The following is a 24,152-nucleotide window of genomic DNA, read 5'->3' as shown; positions in this document are numbered from 1 at the left end:
ATTTAGGAATTTAATTTTTTAATGTTTGTATGTATGTTAGTTGGTGTGGGTAATATAATGGAATTCTATCGCATTAGTTGTAACTGTTAAGATAGGAAAATTTACTGGAAATAAATAAATAAATAAAAATAATAAATAAACTTTTGTATTTGATCTTTTTCACATAACCTCAAAATTTAGGTGAAAAATTCCCACTTCCCGAACTCGGATCGACGTAATGTATTTTCCTTTCATTTTGATCATATTCCCCTCCTTTTCTAATGGGTTACATCCTACTGTATTTTTTTTGGTTTCAAAAATTATCAGCCCTGGTCTATAAAACTTTCAGCTGTTTTCAATCATTTATAACGTAATCTAATAGACTTTGTAATAAGAACAAAATACAACAAACCCTTTTTTATAGAATCTTATCTTAAAATTTATAGACAAGCAAAACTAATTCGCAGAAAGAATTTTTTCTCGCAGACCTCACGATCGTAATTTACTTGAAATTAGCCGTAAATAATGCTAGGTGCGTCTCAAAGGCGTAAGATTTATGATAGACTGCTCGTTAAATTTATGAAACGTACCTAATAAATCTGGGAAATTGCAGAATTGACCTGATATTTTTCATTCACAACTATTACATATTCACCATCACATTAAAAAATTAACCTGAAAATTCAGTTCATATGTAAGTTTTTTAAAAGAAAATAAAAATAAATACATTTTACCGTTATGTAGGCTGAACAAATAGTGTGAAGATTATTTGCAGGTTGGAGAAAACCCAATAAAAATAAAAAACTTTAACCGGCAAAGTTTTGATAATAACCATACAATTTGATATATAAAGTTCAATGCGTTTTCTTGTGCAAATACTTCATATATTGAAAAGATTATAATTACAGCGTTGGAAAGATTAGGGTTCGTTTAAATTTCCATTCCTTCACACGCTACTGCGATGACGTCACGCATTTACATATCCCCGAGCGCAACTTGTACCGTGACGTCATATAAGCACGTTCGCTAATAATTTTACCGTGGAGGACATACTTCTTATTAAAACAGATTATTTTATATAGGTCAATAATAATAAGGCAGTTCTGCCAAGAAACTATGGAAGTGTAACTGTAATGGCCAGCTGCGCCACAACTCAAATGGGCGTCCCTTTACCTTGTTTGCACTCCAATCCTTAAAAAGGAAAGATATTTTCCTATAGACTCACCGCAACCTTGATGCAGCCCGAATATTAATTGATTACACAAATAACGTGTGTTAGTCCAAACTCTTAGGATCGGTCGGTGAAACACATTTTCATAGAAATAGCAATAGAATCCGAATTCGAAAGGATTAATTTTCCGAAAGGCTATTGGTAAATAATAGCACTTTATATACATATTTGAAAGCCTACATTAAATTTATTTTATTACGTATTATGTATACATTACCTATACTCTATTTTAGGAGAGTAACATCCATATTGGAGACCATTTTGAGGGCTTCATGACGTGTCATGTGTGTCAAAAAGAAACCATAGCAATACGTCTGATATTAGAAATGTATACAGTTTATTTTTTTTTTTAAAAATATCAGCAGGAGCGTAACAAGCGAAAAACCCGACATAGAGGCGAAATAAAAAGCTATGAAGAAATTGCTAGGCAACTCTAAAACCTCCTTTTCATGGGTGAAATCGAACATTTCTGAAAACTTTTTCTTTACAATCCCAGCAGCCTCACTGGCGATGAAAAAGATTGAACTCAGTAAAATCTAATTAAACTCTTTGCGACTAAGCCGTAATGTTATGGAAAAAAATTCGTCGTAGGCTCGCGGCCTATGATAATAGGGCAGTCGGCAGAGCAATTTTTTCAGTGTCAGCAAAGTTTCAATGTATGATAATACCTACATTTCTAAAATGCTGAAAAGTGCAAGAAACTAAATGAAAATTTATTATTACTGTGGTATTTTTTATGCTTACAATTCGTTTTTATTACCAAGCGTTTAATGATTAAACTTTTAAACAAAACAAAACTTTTCTAAAATTTTCATTTATACTTCATAGATACTACGTGCACTATTTATTACTATACGATTGTAACTAATACTTAAATTGTATTAAGAATGATTCACATTATTTTCTTCATAAACAGTGTACTAATACAGTTTAAAAAATACTTTGTCATCTTTAATTCCTACCAATAAACCACTTAGGTCTTTTATTGATTAATAGTACCTTAAAGTGGCATACGGTTTGAAACAGGTCCCTAATCTTGATAATATTATGCAGGTATACTTCGCGGTAACCATAGTAACGATGGGGCACTTTATCGACGTTGAACATCGCTACCTATCCGGCCAAATGACTGAACCCGAATCGGAGAGTTTTCTCGAGCCGGAAAAAATAACTCCAAGTAAGTATATTTTTTATACCTCATTGATTCAACATAGGAATTGCGTTTGAATACGGCCTGTAGAAACAATAAGGAAACTGGGTTAACCAAAGATTACACTTACGAAGAACAAACATGTGTGGAGTGCGTATTCCGTATATGCGTAAATATAAAACGATCGTTTTGAACATTTTATAATACTTACTTTTTTAATTTAGAGCACTGTTGGCCAAGTGGTTCGAATTTCGGACTTTGCACATTGGTATGACCGATGGACTTTATCTCTATCTATATCCACACACACACTTGATCGTACTGTGAAGGAAAACATCATGACATAACTGGCATACTTTACCAAAAAGTCGACGTGTGCCAGGCTAGTCAAACGATGATAACAAAACAGTTACAGAAATTAGAGGGCCAATGTTTCTTTTTACTAATTAATTTTAATAATAAATTCTGTGGTTCACGCGAATGCTACATATTTTAATTAAAACTTTTTTAACGGACGGAAAAGGGCATTGGGCATTCTCTCAATGATCACGATTGTTGTAAAGCGCGTTGCAGTTTCATTAACTTTATGTAAAACTATTCGAGGCTATCTAGGATATAAATAAAACTGCAATACTGAATTTATCCACTCGTATGTACTTCAACAAAAGTAATTTAGCCAATAACTACTTGCCAATAAAAGTTTGGCGGATGACACACGCTAAACTTTATGTCAATATACTGGTCATTTTCTATAATAATAATAACTATAAATAGACAAGGATCGATGATTTTTAAAACCTTTTTTGCATTTTTTGAGAAGATTTAGGAGATTTCATCGAACAGAAAGCACACATACTTTTAAAAGCTGATATTTTGACGGGTGAATTCTAATTAATTTAAAATAAGGTAAATAAATGAATATTTCAAATCAAATTAATTACAGTGTATTTAGGACCAAATTTCGTGGAATATTATTTTTGTAAATGATTAAAATAGAAAACCAAAATCTTGTATTATTTTTTTAATTTTTCACGTAAATTTTGAGGTTACGTGAAAAATGTGTAAATACAAAAGTTTTAGACATTTTACTACATACAACTTTGCCACTTGACTTTTTTCCATAGGACTTTATTTTTGGCGAAAATCTTAATTGCTTTGCTGAAAAACTCATCCTCCTCCCTTCCCGACCTCAAATCACCTGTAAATTATTTTTCCATTCCTTTTTATTCTCCTCATATTCTCCTTCCTTTCATCATACCCTATCCAATTTTTGTCACTTTTTATTTTTTTAAAGGCTTCTTCTACCTTGGTATAAAACCCTACAAAGAAAGTGGATCTTGATATAATTACTATCATAATGATTTCATTATCATATTATATCTACCTTCGTCTACCATTATTAGTAGACTTGCAAAGCATAGTATATTCGACAGTATACCGAGAACCGAATATTCGGCGAGGCCCTGGCCGAATAGCTGAATTTTAGGCAAAAGTATTCGGCTGTATTTTTGCGCCAAAAACTTGTATAGACGTGATTTTTTTATATATAAAATCTCATTTTTCCGGATAATTTTACTCGGTATTTATTCTATTACAGCTATTAAAGATACTAGAGCCGTAGTTACAAAGTTAAATTCCTTTTCTTCCTATTCATCTCATTAATTAAATTTGAATTCCTTGAACTGACTTTGATTTTGCAAATACTACAGCCTCCAAGTAATTTGCACCAAATAACTTTAAATTAGCTTTCAGAATTTCAGAAAAGAGTGTGGTTTGGTCTATCTCCTATATTTATAATTAGGTCGCCTTGTCGGTAGAGTAATATTATAATCGATATTAATGATAAATTTAATGTTTATTTTCAAGAAAAATTATATAACTTAGGAAACGTTGCAAATGAACAAAGCAAGTTAGTACCTGCATTTTTACTTGCAACTTTCATCCTGATGTCGCAATTGTTGTTGCATTGTTCTTAATGAGACCATATTTTAGAAAATGAAATCACTGACATATGTCAGAAAAATCCGAAAAAAATTGTCAAGAGGCAAATACAATTTATAATAATTATTATTATTGAGGGCAGATAACCAATTTGTCTATAAAAGAAAATGATCAAAGGCATATATATGGCTGCCCGGATATTATATTAATTAATTAGTGAAAGTGATTTTGAATGGAATAGATATTCTGCTATTTAATTCTTTCCAATTGCTATTTATATATTACTTTGTAAGTAGTCTGGCATAAATACTGTTACATAAAAACTTCTTTCGCTTTTATGGTCAGTTTTGGAGGACACGGCCTGCTCTGAAATCTGACATGAGTCTCTTTATAAGTTTTGGAAGCAAGACGTGGAAATATTACCTTGGAAACTGCCTAAATACTTATTCCTGGCCAAACAGAAAGGCCTGTATAAAATGGCCATTTCGAATATAAACTTTTTAGATGATACTTTAATAACTACTTATTTATTATACATTTTAATAATCTTATTAATATAATAAAAACATTCATACATACTATAAAAAAATTCATATTCATTTGTAACAGAACTTATGGCTGGACTAGAAATATCCGCGAACGCTTATGGCGTTATGCTGCGATGTGGGCTACTAGATTGTGAGGAGGTTGCATGGATCTGGTTGATATAGATTTTGTTGATATATAAAAAGTTCAATTTCTTTAATTATGGAGAAATAATTTTTTTTTGTGATAATAATAATGCGTTATATTAATACTTTTATGTGTTGTTAGTGTCGTAAAACAAATTTTTCTTGAAAAGATTTTTGATTGTATTTTATTTATATTATTTGATTTTTATCTTATTATGCCAAAGAAGAATAGATTCTAAACGTAAAAAAGACAGGTTTTTTTAAATGTAATTAAGGTAAAAAAAGTGTTTATTATTCATATCTTACAGCAATTAGTATATTTTTTAAGATTATTAATGCGGATTCATTTGGCACTGCGGGGTTATAACTCTAACGATATTTTCGTCTAAAATATTAATTGCATTACCTAAAGCACAAATGTTTAAATATCTTTAAAAATAAAAGTTGGGTTGAAATTAAATAAATTCATTTCATTTCAAATAAAAGTTGAAAAAAGTGCAATTTCACCGATTCTCTATCGAATGTCGTGTCTAATCGATCGCTCTAATAAATAGAAACAGTTATTTGATTTATTAAATAATAACAACTTTATTACTTAATTAGTAACAAGTCCTAATTCGACAATTAAGTATGGACAAAACATAATAACAAGAAATGTGATAAAGCAATTAAAAAGGAAAATTACAAATGCCTTTTGGAACAAATTACCAATTAAAATAAACGTCTTATAATTAGGAAGTTTATTCGACTAAAATAAGAGTTAAAACTTTTAAGCGAACATCCCCGTCGGTAATCGGAATCCATTTAGATAGTGTCAGTTACAAATCTCGCTAAAGGAAAAGCCCGATTTTATTACAAATAACCTCGCAAGGACTTAGAAATCGTAAACATATTCTGTAGTAGGGATTTTGAAATAATTATAACAGTTATAATATTATAATATAACGAATTGAACGAATAATTTAGAAAAAAATCAAAATTTTATGTTACGTACATTTTGATTTTATATAACACATAAAATTCTTGTGTCACGGTGTTAATAAAATATAGACTCTTCCGAAAAGGCTCGACCGATTTTAGTGAAATTTTGTGTGGATACCAGTTAAGTCTTCGAACCGGACAACATGTATTTTTCATTTCCCTAAATGTAAGGATGGTCCACCACTATCTTTTTATATTTCTTAGACAACATTTAGTGTTTTTATTTTTTTATAGGACAATATAAAAATATAATTACAATCCTTTATTTTCACCGTTCTACGGTCAAACCCTATTTTTTATTTGATAATTAAAACTTATGACTTGAACTCCGAGGTTTACAGTATATATAGAAAAAAACTTAAAAAGTTTTCGTTCCGGAAAACCGAACAGTCTCATAGATAGCATAGCAAAATGTTCCATGTTGGTATGTACTTAAAAGATAGACTAAGTCAAAAACATATTAAAGAGAAACGAAATTCGCAGGGGCAGCTAGTAGATGATTATAAATATTTTTGGTAAGAACCCCATTAAATGGATTGCAGGCCTACTCTAAGAAATGTCCTTGTTATTTTACAAACCACCACCCATAATAACTATAATAATTTTCCTAAGAGTTAAAGGAATAAATAAAAAAAAATCGTTTATTAATTTTATTTATATATGAGCCTTCTCACTTCACTATCGTAAATGTTATTTTGAGATATGTTACATACGCACAATACAGTACTTATAAATATCATTAATAAAACGTATTTTTAGCATACAATAGCCATAAATCAACTTAGTCGGTCAGTGTCATGCACGTCAGTGACCTGGAAATCGATGCTACCCGTGGAGAAAATATGAAAATAACCTTATAATATAAAAAGTTCATTTCCCTCATGGATAGATCATGTAATATTACCTACCCCTCGTTTACGCTCTTACAAGCTGTGATACGACTTTCAAACAATACTTTATGATCACTTAGAATTGATGACTTTCATGAAGAAACATGATCTCAGATGGATGTTTCATCTTTCCAACACCAAATGTATGAATTGAATTTTGAAATAAATATTTCATAAAAATGTATGAATTATTTCTATTATACTGTACCTAAAACACTTTAGACTGGGTGATTCTCTATTAAACTGGGACGGTTTTCGTAACAAATCAAAAATCTTTTATTCATATAGGTAACATAATTCACTTTATGAACGTCAATACATTACATGATTCTAATTTTACATTTACTGCCAGTCTCTTCTCAAATCAAGGGCATAGAACTGATCAGAAGAACTAGCAATAAATAACGAATTTGAACCTCGCTTCGATCATGTTTTATCGAACTCTAGCATGGCCTATACGTAATAGAGCACCAGTTTCAAGGTGTTCGTAAATGAATTGATGAGGTAGTGGACCTTTATACAATACGTAGTAATCGCAATACTAAACTGTAGTATGTCTAGTACTATCCCTTCCATGAGTTAAATATTAAACTCAAATCGTATGCTTTGACAATTAACACGTAGCTCCATTTACATATAAATTGTAAGTTGACGTCCAACAGTTCGTCATTGAAATCAACACAAAAGATACAGAGATATAGGAGAGATAAGAGAGAGGAGATATATTAGAATAAGTAAGCTATTTAATTAGTATACTACCATAAATATTCAAAAAAAAGTTCAGAACTTCTGAAGTATAGAACAGTTTAAAAAATTCATAACATGAAATAAGCCTTCTTGTGCCCCGACAGATTTCTGTGTCTTTGTGATATTATTGAAATAGACTAATATTTATACCACAAAGCTGTGTTTAATTCCGTAAGTAATATGCGTTCAGCTCGAAAACTCAAGTCGATTAAATCAGATATACCATTCAAGTTTCATCAAAATGACGTACTAGATTAGATATGGAACATCCACACATTTCTGGAGAGGCCGATTATAATATAATTTATATAAAAATGGTTGAATTAATTTTAATCGTGTTTTTATTGTTACAGTAACAGTGTCTCTTAACATCACGCTATTGGCATGCAGCAGTTTGGGCCTCATCTCTTGCGTCGTACTCATGGTGGGAGTCTATAAGGTATTGTAAAATTTAATATAAAAAACATATTTTTTAAGTGTTAATCGGAATACAAAAATTAATATTAAAAGTACTTAAAACATTACAGCGAAAATACGATGTAATATAATACGTAGATATAACGGATTAGATTGATTAGTTTCGATGACTAGGGGGAATTAAAAGGAGTGGAGGTTGTATAGACTTTATAAAGTTTTTTGAGAACCATTTCATATCACATTATGGCACATTTTTATATAATTGTATACTTCTTTTATATAGAACGGGGGGCAAACGGGCAGGAGGCTCACCTCACCGCCCATGGACACTCTCAATGCCAGAGGGCTTGCCAGTGCGTTGCCGGCCTTTTCAGAATTGAAAAGTAATATACTAGAGTAGAGATTTATTACTCATGAAAAAGTGCTATAATCATTTTTATTTGAAGATGCTAATTATTGCCGTTACAGTCGTCAAATTCTTTACACTTACTTTAATAGGTTAGTGAATAACTTTAAGCTGCTAATAAAACCTTACATGCGACGAACGGGGTTTGAAACTCGTATCTTTTGCTGCACTTCAATTATAAAATAACTATGAACAGTCCCAACAATTATAAGTTAAACATTGACTATACTGGTATGCGCTATGTACTATAGGATGTAGGTTGATGTCTTTGTGAGCACGTACTAGCTGGGTCCCTACTAAAACTTTATAGCAATACATAAAACATATGAGAACCCGTTACTCTAGTTATAGATTGGACTAGCACTAGAATATATTTAAAATCCAGTTAAACCTATTTTTAATACTTGGACATAAACTTGATATTTTTTTATTATTAATTTGATTGTATATAATTGTGTGAATATTTTTTTGGGCTTTGTGTTAGATCCGCTTGCACGATGGTAACCATAAACAATTAACAACAATAAATATATAGAACAGTAATCACGATTCGACTTGACTTGTTATTCTTAGTAGAGTGCTAAAGTTATTTATTTTAATTAAAATCTTTGTATAAAAATGTAATTCCATCACTTGTATATATATATATATATATATACCAAAACAATCGTATTGACTTTAACGTTTCACGTATTTTAGATATTCTGTCAAACAGTAAAGAAATGTAACACTAGAGAGTCAAGAAGAAAGCATATAATTTAGAAATGTATAATTAATTGCAGGATTTAAAATTTATGCTTCTACCTTGGATTGTGTCTATGGGATTGGAAACGCTCGTTGAGCTGATCAACGTGTGCTATCTCTTTTACTTGCAAACTGTAAGTATTGAACAAGTAAGTATTCAAATATTTTTTCATTCACCTATGTTAGCGTTGAAAGGAGGTTGAAGCAGACATCAGTGTCATGCAGTCTGCGATTTTGTTCGAATTTTGTATAGAAAGCATTGTACTCAATTAGTTTAAAAAAGTAATTTTAAGACCTTATTTTGTTATTGAAAGGAGCCCATTTTTAAGACGTATACAGATAAAAGAAAAACAGAAGACATTATTTTTTCCCAGTTAATCTGACTGTTTAAAAACCTTCATGGATGATGATCTTAAATGAAACACATGAGTAATTTAGTAATTCGGTATAACAAAACTTATTAAAAGGAGATATAAATAAATGTAGTCTTATAAAATACTAGTTGTGTCATATATATTTCCATAAATTCTTAAAATACTTCTCCGCATTTAATTAATGTTTCACAGTCAGAATTTATAACCGTAAGCCTCACTTTTCGTTGACCGTGACCCGAGTTCTACCTTAATAATTATTGATTTTATGATTTAATTGTGGCATAGACAAAGTCACTCTTTAATCAGAACGAGAAATGATTTATAGTAAAGACATCATACGAATGAGCTGATAATTATGTCAAATTTAATTTGAATAACACAGACGCAGTAATACAAAAAAATAACAAATTCATTTCTATACAAAAAATAAGATAATAATTATTAACGTAACAAAATATCGCTTCCATATCTCATTAGAAGAATTCAATGTTATCTTCAGCCTCCGGGCATGAAAGAAATAATTGTTTCGAGTTAAAGTTACAATACCTGTTATAAAAGAAACTAGGAACATATAATTATGTTTATGGGTTTATCCTAACTATACGCTCATAAAATGGCTTAGATCTCATAGATATTTTTTAATATAATATTGACTTCGACATTGTTTAAAAAATCTTAAACACAGACTTTTCGTTTCATTTCAGTTCAACTTCAACCCAATAACATCGTTTCTCTTCACTTTGGACTTCTTTATAATCGCCCTTAATGTAAGTACCTATTTATTGTTGAAATATAATTTGTTATTATTATTAATGGAATAATCTTTCTATTACTGAACTATTAAAGTTAAATTATATAACAACAACAATAACCATTTGGAATTGGTAAATTGTTACCAGTATTAATTAATTAAAGAAATTATTACCATGATAATACGAGTAATAAAAACATTTAGCAACGGGATAATTGTATTATATTAAGGGTCTGTTTCACAATGTCGGGATAAGTTCCAAATAAACTATTTATTACTTATTGATAGGATAAACAGTATTTTTGCGTTTCACGACTGTCAGATAGCGCTATTTGTCATGAAACGCGAAGTTTCTTATTCAGAACTTTTATCTTTAGAATAATTTATGTGTTGCATAGCTATTTGGTACTTTATCCATACATTGTGAAACAGGCCCTTAGGTGTTACAATTATCCTGGGATAGTTGTAATACACGTAGTACTCTAACTCTAAGTTATAGTATGTGCTCTGTTGTCTATACCGTGATATTTGCAGGCTCGATACAGAATTTTACAAAATTAAGGTAATACGACAGCACACTGACAAATATAGCCATTGAAATTCATATTCAAAATTAATTTATTCATGTAGGTAACATAATGTACACTTATGAACGTCAAAAAAGAACCATTGAATGCTTCTAATTTTACATTTACTGCCAGTTATGGTTAATTTTTGAGAATATCCTAACAATATAATGACAGTTTTAAATTATTCACTGTCATTATATTGTTTTTCATCATACAACTTCAACCTTTTTTACGTAGCTCCGGAGTTGCCCAGTCACAAAACCTAGGTTTCTCCGAGACCAAAAAAGTTTTTGGAGTGAACACATTTTTGAATTCATCAATAAATGATTCAAAGAATGTGTTGAATGAATGAATGAAATGAATGGACACACTAAAATTATTAATTGAATTATATGATTTAAACAGGTTAAGCATACGTTTACTTCAACTACAGTTGTCAAGCAAAATTACTTTAATTATTAAAGTCTTCACTTACGACCAACTTTTTCTTGGATTTTTGCAATTTGTACAGAACCTGCTCTGATATTTTTTCTAAGCTTTCATATTGAGCTGAAGGAGGGCTAAACAAACTAAGAATGATAAATTGCTCCAGCTCCACACAAAATACTTCAATAAAGCCTTCAACAGAGAGGCTCACTATGTCCTTCCTTTCTTTAAATTTTATTTTTTTACTAAGCAATATTAATGAGCCACCGTGTATTGCATTTCCTCTGCAGAACGAACTACAAATCTGATGATTACAAAAATTGTACATAAGTTCACATATCTTTAACCATAATTTGAAAGTATTTCAATATTTTCACTGCTCAAAAACAACTCAATTTCTAGTTATTTACTTTTCATGCCTTGTATATTTTGGTGAACCAGATTGATTGTATTGTCCTTAAATTTACTTATCTTACTTACTAAGATATTTCTTTTAGTTCATTCGCACTCTAGGTAATAAATAAAAGTGGTGATGAAAATAACACAAAAACATTTAAGACAATTATATACAAAGGGCCAACCTAATTTCATGACATTAGTTCTTTGTAATAGAAGCGAATTGAAAGAGATAAGTGTAACAGCCATTCAAAGGTAATTAGTCGGAATGACCCAATACCGTCCAAGAAACAGGGTAAAAACCCTTTTAAAAGAAATGTTTACGAAGTATCATTTACATACGCTTACCTCGTAGGTATCGAATAACTCAGAAATATTTATTAGCATATATATTTATTACAAAGAATTTTGAGATTTTTGTGTCTGAAGCAATTTCTAATCCGCTAAATAGGTTAGGATAATTTTTATTAAACATTTTTTTGTCTCTTGAAAGTCGGGAAGTGATGAAACATTACTAGCAATATTTGACGATTAGCGAAATGGAAAAATGATTACCTTAATAAATTATTTTCGTAAATATTTCTATGTAAGTATTTCATACATTATGTCGCTTAATATTATATATTTATATTCTTGTTTGTTAACTTGTACAGCTAATTTATATCTTTAATATACAATTCTTTGAAATACGCAATAATAAATCTCTAATGTGTTTTACTACTATATTTAACAAAGTTCTTAACTTAAATAGAAAGTTATATTTTTCAAGTATACTATGTTAAACAAAAATGTATTAAAATTGGCGACACAACAGTGGAATACAAAATACCGTTTATAAATGTCGCAATGTTTCTGATACAAATTACAAAGTCACTGTGTCACAGTAGCTGCATGCTGTATACAGCGGTATCGTCATCTTTGAGTAAATTTACAAAATCACTACTGGAATATAAATTGGAAAATATTAAACTATGTACAAAACAAATACTGCAAATAAAAATAGAAGAATAGAACAGCCTATAAAAAAGTGTTAATGGGGGCAGCTAATTACGATACAGGACTTCAACGCTGTTTCGGTCCATTCCATATCGTCTAAGTCGGGAGAAGAAAAGAGGGCGTTCTGGAAAACGGTGGTTATTTAAAAAATAGCAGGAATGGATAATAAAAATCCACGCATAGAGAGGATTGGAAAAAAGTCGAGGAGGCCTATACCCGAGAAGGGGGATCAATGATACTTAAGGATTATACGACAACGACTAATAAGAAAAAAACAAAATGAAAATAAATGTTATTTATTATTTTGATTATCTCAGAGATCGTACGAGACGCTCATCAACATGCTATGGAAGAATTCTAAATTACTGTAGTCACATCGCTTTTTGCGAAACCGCGCTGGGCGGATTGCCATTTGATATTTTGCGGACTACTATTCTGTAGTATTACTTATCGTATAGGGGAACTAGTAAATTGGTTTCAAAGAATTCATGTCGAATAAAGCACTATACATATACCTTTTACTACGATTTTCAAAGCTCGTCATTCGATTCAAGTCTAGTCTTAACGTCACAGGGTTAGTAACTACGGTATCATACACATTTCTATTGTTAAACCACGTTGTAAGGCGTCGTAATTTTAATAATTCGATATTAGACAGATTATAATGTCAAAGAAGAAAAATGTTGCTGTCGTAAAATACATTAACAAACCACAGGTTGAGTCACTTGCGAGTGAATAAATTGTGCATTTTTATAGCGCTCCTTTTAAATTGAAAGTCTTTTTAGTACATCCCTTACCGTAAAATTTTCACGGAAATTGGGAGTACCATTAGCCTGCTACGTAACAGTATACATTAAATTTGTAAATCTTTTTAAAAGGAATTTTTAATTATAACCCTTGGAGCATACTTCCTCTATAGTCAGTTTTTATTCAAATTCAAAAATAATTTATTCATGTAGGTAACATAATGTACACTTATGAACGTCAAAACAGATATACATTGAATGCTTCTAATTTTACATTTACTGCCAGTTCTCAAATCAAGGGCGTAGAACGGAAGAGAAGAACTGGCAATAAACTCTTCGCCACTCTTTTTAATAGCCACAACGTTTGAAAGAACCTGCAACCATTAGACCATGTTCTTCCATATGACATCTTGTGGTCTTTAACGTCAAAAGTCAGTTAAAAAAGTTCATAAAATCTAAATCAGATATCAAATACTGCGTTAAACCTAGAGACATTAAAGACTAATATTTTACCTTTTACTTTTCCAAATTGATTATTATAATCACAGCTTGTTTAAAATCTTAAATAACTAAAACAGGGGGTAATCCTCAGCTGATAAAATATTTAATATTTAGTTTCCCAATACACCACATTACGGGTTTAAATAAATCTCAATGTTTAAACAAATTTTGACGTTTGAACCTTGAGAAACAATATGACGGATGATTAGCTGTAAGATAAGAATATAAATAGATAGATAAAAATATTTTTTAGAAGTCGTAGGTTAGTATTATAACTGCAAAAAATCACACACATTAACCCTTTATAAGCTGTGTAATGTGTAACCAGGAATAAAATTCGCCAACTCAAATATTTTGACCTATTTTAATATTCTGATATAATTCCAAAGATAAACCAGATTAAATGAGAATCAATAGTATTTTCTATTAAATTAAAGATATCGAATAATATGAGTAGCGAATACAACATCAGCACCAGTACTCTGTAATCCTAATAGCGATCTCAAGTGAATTATTGAGTTTATAGAAGAAGGAAATGAGGCGGAAATCAATTCGATGTTTAATTTTTTTACCGCACGATCGCAATTGCTATATCAACGGTACGGATATTGAAGAACTATACCAACATTCGCTGTCGCTGGCACAGTTAGGTTATAACAATCTAAATTCAATACAACAAATCAAATAGACTGAAGTAGATCAACATCCGGCTAAATTTAAAACATCTTTAAATGTTTAATATGAATTTCATTCCTTTTACTTTGGTCTCAATTTATTTCAAATTTTTTGCTACTTAGCCCTCTTGAATAATCCGTTTTCCGTATGACAAAATGTGTACAATAAATCATTAAAATGTAGCGCTGAAATCGCTTCAAAATCTCAGACCAGTGTGCACTCCTCTGATATGGCTCGACCGAATTGTGTGAAATTTTGTGTGCATATCGGTTTGGTGTGCGAATCTAGTTTTCATCATCTCAATGTTGAGGGTTGTCCACCAATTAAATAATTTATTTAATTTTTTAGACTATTTTTTATGATACAGCATACAAAAATACATACAATATTTGAAAATATTACGATCAAGCCCTATTTTTTAATAAAGTATTTTTTTCTGTTGAACTATAAAAAAAGTTTCCTAGAAATAATAAACATGACAACACAAAGTTTGCGGAGTCAGCTGAAATAATGAATGAATAAATTTAACAAAATTCCGTCAAACATGGCGATATAACCAAATTCTAGAAAAATGTAAAATAAAAACCTGTTACTTCTGTAGTGTAACTTGTTTTAATTAGCTTAGCAGTATTTTGTGTTTTCCTTTCACAAACTTAAAAATCTATGTATATAATGTATTTTAAAAATTTATATCTATTCATTACATCCATACATAAATCAGGCAGACATTATCAGAATATATTTATATTACATCATTCCTTGAAATAATTGCTAACATATATGTTGATATTACTCATCTAACATCAACTTCATTGGTTTAAGGGAAAATATAATTTACAGTAAGAGTTAAATTTCGTTTGCAGAATCACGGTTCATAATTTATGTAAATACATAAGTTAGAGAAACGTATAGAATTTGAATAAGCTTAGACTACGTTCGTATGAATTGTAACGAGATTTCATTTACGAACACGTATAATATCTGTCTCTTTCTGATATTAGGGGAGAACTATAGTCTCGTAATTCAACGCCCTATAAATTATAAAGATGAATGATTTAGTGTATTATTAAATTTAAATTATGTATGGCATTTAATTGTCACGAATAATGAGAGAATCTGGAAGAGGTTGGTTGAAGTGCTCAAGGGCCACTGGAAATCCACTTCATCAAATGTTTGTTCAATGTAGACGCTTCGTATATACGTAAGACGTAGGCTTGCCTTAGAAACTGAGGGTAGGCTTATGGAAAATTATTAATCTACCCACCAAAGCTACACATTTTTCTTAGCCTAGTCTTAAATTGTTTTTTATAGAAAACATATTTTGCTGTGACGTTCGTGGCTACTTAATATAACTAACACATTTACGAGATAAACGCTAAGGCCTTAGTGTTAGTATTTAATTTCCAAAACCGTTGCGAGCCTCTGACGAAGATGCGTTTACAGCAGCTGTTTTTTTTTTGTAGAACAGGGGCAAACGATTAGGAGGTTCACCTGATGTCATGTAAAACCGCCGCCCATGGACACTCAATGCCAGAGGGCTCGCAAGTGCGTTACCGGGTTTTTAAGAATTGGTACTTTCCTTGAAGGACCATAGGTCGAATTGGTAGGTGCTTCCACTTAGTGGTGGTAAACGACAAAAACTGCCTTGAAAAACGCTCAGTTATGGAGCGGTGGACGTCGAGGTGATACGTTATTTCGTATTCTGCCTCAACATCCGATGATGAAGCTTCTCTGAACAACAGCTGTTGATTTAAAAAAAGAGTATACACATTTATCCGATGTTACTCTTCAACCGCAAGGTCTAAAAGCGTCCCACAATGTAAGAAATAAACAGTGATCCATCCGCAACATAATAAAATATTTTAAGAGTACTCAGGAGCTGTTAAATTTTTACATCTCGCATCCTGAGCAATAAAACTGCGAAAATGTTCATTAAAAATTATACGCATTTGTGATAAACTTGTAAAGGTTGCTTTACAGTGTAAATACTTAGCCCTTCACAAATCAAATAGCTAATGTATGGAAAACAATACAGAATTAAACGCGCTTCACGGGTACTGGAAACGAAACGGTAGCATCAATCCATAACGTGTATACCCAAAACTGTCAGAAATTGACATTATCATTTTGATACTTGACAGAACCAAATACGAATCAGATATCTGACATAAATTGAAAACGTTGAATCTTGTTTTTTATATAAGAGAAAACATTTTTATTTCGTATGGAGCACATCAATAGGGAATATGATGCCATAATGTATCCTTGAATGATATTGATAACAAGCGAATATAAAAATAAAACATATTGACGTGTTATTGTAACGAAACGTTTTAAAATATAACAACATAGAGTTTTACAATACTCGAATAAGACCGTTAACTATTATATCAAATACAAAACTTTAAATTCGTCAAGATGAAGCAGTGTTTGAAACCTCTTCTCTATAAAAAAGGCTTATCATCTACTTGCCAAATCCCCTTGCCATCCTCAAACATATGATCTGGATACAGATACAGAATTTAAAAAAAATAAAGTGAACGTTTACTAAGGTAATAATAATAGAACATAGCAAAATGAATGTAGGTACGTATAACTATGTTCCTAGATTTCCTTCTAGGAACATACTTATACGTACCAAGTTTATTTATCTGAGTTTGTGTATCTTTTCTTATATGAATTTTGAAAAAATATTTAAAACACTTAACATGTCATATTTCGTAATTTAATTAAAATTGTATAATCTGAAATACAATGTTTTATAGAATATACGAAACTTATCTCAAATACAAATATCCTAATTATATTTATACTTTAATTTTAACCTTTGAATGCTTGATTATATTTAATACAATCTAAATCTGTAATTAATTAATAAAATTAAATCGCAAGACTGGAACACTGGGCTGGACCTCTGAGCAAGGTTTTTATAACGAGAACAATCGAAAAAAAGTCTAAGTAAAAAACATATTCAGGCAAAATTAATAAAGCCGCTGAAAATAAATAACTAGTACGCTGAATATTATTAGTGTAAGCAGATGTTACTATAAAAAGGAATGTTAACGTAAAATTTCTCTTTTCCACATGCTTTGTATATGCCACATGCCTGCTTCTGTTTTTTTTAAATTAGTTTTACAATTCGAGGCGGTGGTTGATTCCCTGAAGCTTTATTACTCTATCTTTAGAAAGTCATTTCGAATATCCATTGCATACTTCGTAGACCAATATAAAAATATATAAAAACGTGAAATTAGAATCATTTAATGAATATTTCTTTTTTTTTTGACATGAATATTTCTTTTCATGTTTCTGTTCATAAGTGTACATTATGTTACCTATATGAATAAATGATTTTTGGTTGTTTTGTTTGTTTGTTTGACCAACTTTTTGTTTGTTTAAATATCTTTTTGGCACTTATTGAAAGCCATATAAATAAAATAAATAAGGGGTACGACATAATAAAGGCATAAGAGCGTTATATTTTGAACAAAATACATAAATAATATATTACCTGTACCTCTAAATTATAAGTAATCAATATAAATAAATCATTTTTTAGTAAGAAAGACGGCGTGCCAAACCTTGTTTACGATTTTAATTTTCACGAGTCACTTTAATCAAGACTTGAAAAAGAAAAGCTAAGTGAAGTGTCTGAAGCAAGTGATTAATAACCGTCCGATCCTCTTAGGTACACAGCTATGTTTATTAAAACTTTAATTACCTACTATTTTATACGGATTATTACTTTTTTGAATGTAACATAACGGGAATTTCCAACTTGAAACATGTAGTAATAATAGTATAATAGGAAACTATATGAATAAGTTATTTTGACTTTGAATTTTGGTATTGATTAGGAAAGCTTAGGAGATATAGCCAAAAACGTGTTTTCATCACTTTTTCTAAGATGGCGGCCGGGGGTCAAGCGCTCAACCCCACAAACTTGAGGTTAAGCTTGTATTGACCCACCACATATCCCATAAATAAAATTGCGTCCTCTAACAAATGATCAGCAAATGTAACATTCTATGGACTAATTTATGACCGTCGGAAAAGGAGTTGAAATAATTCGAAATTTAAATTTACTACCAGATCGCAAGGCAAGGGCGTAAAGAGGGTTAAGGTTGCCTAGAAGAGATCGCTTGTTAGCGATAAGGCCGCCCGTTGCATCCCTTGTAATTTTTATGTATTGTGTTATTTGTGTTTCTTTGCAACGAAGTGTGAATTAATAAATAAATAAATAACTAGCAAGAAACTTTCCGCCACTCTTTTTAATCACTAAGTTTTAAGTCATACTAATTGTTTGAAGTTTGAACTGGAGAAATTCAATCCCAAGAATTAGGATCATTTAAATATTCGTCAAAGGTATATAGAAAGCTTCACTGATTAATTTATGTTTGACGAGAGCTTTGAATTTAGTAAGTATTAATTCTCTAATTTCGCTTGCGAGTGTGTTTTAAAAACGAATATAATGTTCATAAAAAAAGTGGTTTATCTTCCAGAGCCTGGTTGGTCGTACGCCATTCGATGTGTAAACTATTCCGAAAAGTAGTGTTTGAACAAAATAGATATATAGGAAACCAAACGTAGTGCCGTGAAAACCTACGTGACCAATACTATATGTCCCGTACTATATTCCATAGTATATTGATACCACCCGTATCACGTCGACGTCTGTTCTACAACAGAGCGTTTCTTCAGAGTTTTTGCCGCGCATCACAATAATGTACCAACTGCCCACTGAAGTATTTTCTAACACATTCGACTGAGGGTCCTTCAAGAATAGTGCGTTCTTTAAAATCCTGAAACCACTATTTAATTGGTTTCCTCACAACTGAATAAAATTTATATAATAAAAGCGGATTTCTTTATAAGTTGTTAGTCATCTATTTTGCCTAAAGTGCCTTGCAATCTGCTTGGTGGCTATATTTTTGAATGCACATACCAAATTGTCGATAATAATTGCTTCTCCTAACTACGGTTATCATACAAATTCCGTTTATTGGGCCGTTTCATATCACGTACGACTAACGATTGACCATTAAACGTCACTAGACCGATGTAAACCGATTTGCATTATCTTATCAAATATGCTGTACTGCTTTGAAGTAGAATTTCTACTCCAGTAATGTTTGAAGTTATAGGTACTTCTTTTTTGATTGATGAGAAACCGGAGGAGCGAAAATTGGCGACTTGTTACGCCTAAGAAGCACAACTTCTCACGCGTGCACATAAGTATACAACGATTTTTCATTGAAATTTGGAATTTTGGAACTATTTTTGGAAATAAATGGAAGCACGTACATTTACTGTATATGATATAGGATAAGTTTCTTCCAATGTTTTTCTAATCCGAGCCTGTTTTAATGGCAATAGAAAATACCATTAGTTCACTGCTGGAATGCTACGTGTATATATTCATATTTAAATAATTTTATTTCTCTTACCCTGAGAGATTCCTACTAGGCTCACATTGTTTAGTACAGGTGATTAATGTGATTAACATACACTTCCATGTTGCCATTCTGACTTTTCAAATATAATAGAACGTTAAGTATTTAAAATTATTGGGTTCTAGCTAGTGAATCTTTGAAGGTAAACTTAAAAATAAAAGATAATTCTCTTACTAACCTATTTTGTGTGAGATCAGTTCAAAATTAATTTCCTAAGTCAACATGCTCCGATTTATCAGAGGTCAGCAAAATGTGTTGTTTTTCCATCTTATGATTGATAACGTTTGAGCGCATATCGTTTATATCATTCTCTTTTGCTTCATCTTCCCTTAAATCAGCAAGTTTTATATCCGAGATCGCTATATATCATTGCCCATACAATATTAGAGCAAGTTATACAAGTCTTATAAAAACTTAGTTTGTATTTTTTTTTTTCTTAAATTTGGGGATTATTTTTATTACTAAATCATTTTAAACTATATTATCTATATCAACTAAATATCTATTATCTATATATACTAAACTTCATGTTAGTTTTGATTTTTTATTTATTTAACAGTTTATTGTATAATCACACAAAAAAATATAAACACGGAAACGAACATCTTCAAACCAACTTTTTTGAACCTTTACAGACCAGACGAAGTAATATTGCTAAAACATTCCTCCTTGCATATATTTATAACAATCAAATGCGTGACAGAAGATTATTAGAATTATTTTATTTTTATATATGATTTTGTTAGTTTCCTTAATTGAAACAAACGTTTCTGGAACCTATACCCCGGGATTTAATCCCGTATACGAAGCTAACAAACCAAGCAAATAAAGCCACGTAGGCGGTTAGCACTAATTTCATTAAATTTGAATGTGGGAATCACGGGTCGGTCCCTACATAAAAATGCCCTTGAGAATTTTTACACTATGCACACGTTTTTAGAGACCTCCATAAAAATCCTTTGGCCGCAATATAAAGACGGATCTATTTTATTAAAATAATTACTTTAAGTGATATTCAAGTTTCTTAATATAAATAAACTAGCGGATCCGACAGACGTTGTCCTGTCTACACGTCTTTAATTTGAAAATTGCAAACTTTTTTTAATAAGCTAAAACATTCTGGACCATTTTGATGAAAATTATTATTCAAATGTTATGACAATATCTAACGATCCAGCACATGGTCTACAATAACACAATGATAACAAAACTTTTTTTTAATTTGATCGCAGCGCTGTCGGAACAGACTAAAAATTAAAATTAAAATTCGAATATTATTTAAAATTTGACACTGCGATGGTAGCGCCGTCTGTCGGATCCAATGTAAAACATTCCAAAATCAACAACAACTAATAAATTGAAAATTAATTAAAAAAACATTGTCCAGCGGACAAAATTGTGAATCTAAACCATTCCCAGATCCCCTTGAACACACACAAAAAATTTCGTCTAAATCGGTCCAGTCGTTTAGGAGGAGTTCAGTTACATACACACGCACACAAGAAATATATATATTAAGATAGGAGTTTATTTTAAATAAGGAATTTATTTATCAATATCATATAATACATGTTTTTACCGTTACTAATTTATATACTTCTAATTTGTGATTTTGTTTATAAACAATACGTTTATTTCACTTCTACTTGTGCAAATTTTTAGATTTGGTAATCTCTCAAAAAGCTTTTTTGAGTCCACACTCGAAAACTCTCATCCAAGTCTAATTAAGCTCTTAAACTGTGATAACAAAACTATAAAAAGAAGAGTTTACCAGTAACCTTAGTTATGAATCGATGGAACTGGATGACAGATATGGTGAATATTAGCTGATTGAATTTTAAAAAATCCGATAACACGCTAACAGCCGGGTAGTAGCTAGTAAGGCAGAGAATCCTTTAAGTGAAATAAGCGAAGGAATTTTATATTAAACTCCCGTATTCTTGATACGTTGTGATTTTTTATGGAACATTATCTTCGCTATCTGGACCGCTATTACTTTATAATTGTTAGATATCCCTCGGGATATTCTGAGCTAATAACCACTTAAATATATTTTATCTCGCTAGTTATAAGGTGTGAGAGGCTCTGCTATCCCTCAATTAAGTATGGGGTAGACATTTTTGCACGAGTTTTGAGGATCTGTACCATCAACGACAAAGCGATCAAATCAGACCGTGTTGTTAAAAAATTAATTTAAATATCTTTTATTGATCTCATATTAAAAAACATCTTATTTCTGTAATCACTGAATATCCTCGTAGGTTTATGTTAAGCTTACCTCTGTGACAATATTCGGAGAAATAGTAAAAAATCAAATATTTTGGTGGTATTATTTTATATGTAATATCAGCCCGCTTTACATTTATTTATCCAAATATTTTTATTGGGTATATTCAGGTATACCCGTTCCTGTAGTTTCACAATATGCAATGATTAAATTTACCTTATACACATTATACTTTATACTTACACACATTCTTCCTCTCTCTATATATTATGAGGAAGAATGTCTATGTATACTATATATTAAAGTATATATAATATAGTATAAACAATAGACGAAGGAAGCTTCAACAAGGGGTAGAGTCTGCAAGGAGCCTGGCAAAAATCAGTGTACACTTTTAAATATACAGTTGTTTCCATACTGTCAAAAATAAATAATGCTCAATTTAATACAGGTTTGATTTCAATAGCCACATCCTAAGTTTATTATTATTCTTTAAAACCTATGTATTTGGTGCCTTAATTTGTAAGGATACTTCCACTTCACAATATCGGACTTTAAATTAAATTCTCAGCTCAACGTGTGGAGTTTCTGGAGAGATCTAGTTATCGTAACTTTGTATGAACAAGGGCAATTCTTATACTTGACATTGTAGTTTGAAAAGAATATTGAGTAGGGGCCTGAGAGTCGAGTAGTACGTTTTCTATTTAGGTGATATAAAATCTAATTCTATTTGTATTAGAAAATAATACTAGGTAAAATGATAGCATAGTCATCAAAAGGTCCGCATAGACAATTATTTTATGCCGTCAGCATTTAGTCTGTACTCTTTCTAATGTATATATAAAATTATGATTGTTTATTATTGCTGTTGCAGTAAATATTAAACTTAATTAAAGTTAGGCTTTGAAAATTTATCAATATTAAGAAAAATGTAGAATAAGAGTCATGCGCTTATTTAGTAGTCTTTGAAAAAAGTATTACGTATTCAATGAAAATTGGGGCTTGTGAACATTTTTGATAGACACAAATATTCGCCTCGTTAGTTGGTTATTGTAATTTGTCAATAAATTTTATTTTTACCTAGCTGCCTCCGTGAACTTTGTTTCGCCTTAAAAATATATTTTACATAGCCTATCACTTAAACTCAACATACATTAAACATAAAAACATAAGTACTAAATTAAATTAAATTTTTCATTTTTTCTCTCCATAAAACTACCTACTCTCAGAGTTCCAATTCAAATTCCGCAATTCTCAGAATTTGCCCTTTTCCGTTTAGCAAAATCTCTAGTGATTAATTTTAATATGAAAAAAATGTTACAATATCAATAAATTATAGAGACCACAATCTTCATGTACTTTGCTTCTAGTAACATATTTAATCGTGTATAAAAAATAACATCCGCAACAGAAATACGAATCCAAACTTAACCAATTTATAAGAAAAATATTTTCATATCGAACTAGTTAGTTCTACAAACCCCAACAGTTGCGAGCTATATCTACACTGTCTAAGGTTGGGTAATTTATATAACATTACACGCTCTTACAAAAACAGTTTATAATTTAATTACAAATCACAAGTATAGATCCCTAAACTAAAATGCACGTTACTGTGATATTGAAAAGAGCGTACAAATTCTTAAAAGGCCGGCAACGCACTCGCGAGCCCTCTAGCATCGAGAGTGTTCATGGGCGGCGGTATCACTTAACATCAGGTGAGCCTCCTGCCCGTTTGCCCCCTGTTCTATAAAAAAAAACTAGTTTAATTTAATTTCCAATAGTTTTGTGACAGTCAGTCAGTGGTAAGACTGGTTTGGGCTCCTGCCTCCAGGTCAAAAGAAGAACACAACATAGTTCCTCCACAATGCTAAGGAACAG

General features: G+C 30.9%; 1 protein-coding gene across 2 annotated transcripts in view; it reads left to right on the top strand.

The window, feature by feature from the left end:
* The window catches only part of LOC110993977, a 70,774-nt gene that overhangs the window by 30,480 nt on the left and 16,142 nt on the right, over positions 1 to 24,152 (top strand). The window contains exons 3-6 of one of the 2 annotated variants that reach the window (XM_022260430.2): positions 2,264 to 2,387; positions 7,944 to 8,029; positions 9,196 to 9,291; positions 10,236 to 10,298. In XM_022260430.2, coding sequence (XP_022116122.1) covers positions 2,264 to 2,387; positions 7,944 to 8,029; positions 9,196 to 9,291; positions 10,236 to 10,298 — 369 coding nt within the window. Of the gene's footprint in view, positions 1 to 2,263; positions 2,388 to 7,943; positions 8,030 to 9,195; positions 9,307 to 10,235; positions 10,299 to 24,152 lie in introns of both variants that reach the window. The other variant, XM_022260429.2, reaches the window with a different exon arrangement.

This window comes from Pieris rapae, chromosome Z, assembly GCF_905147795.1.
Source record: "Pieris rapae chromosome Z, ilPieRapa1.1, whole genome shotgun sequence".
In the NCBI taxonomy this organism is placed as follows: Eukaryota; Metazoa; Arthropoda; class Insecta; order Lepidoptera; family Pieridae; genus Pieris; species Pieris rapae.
This window is presented reverse-complemented; position numbering and strand designations above follow the sequence as displayed.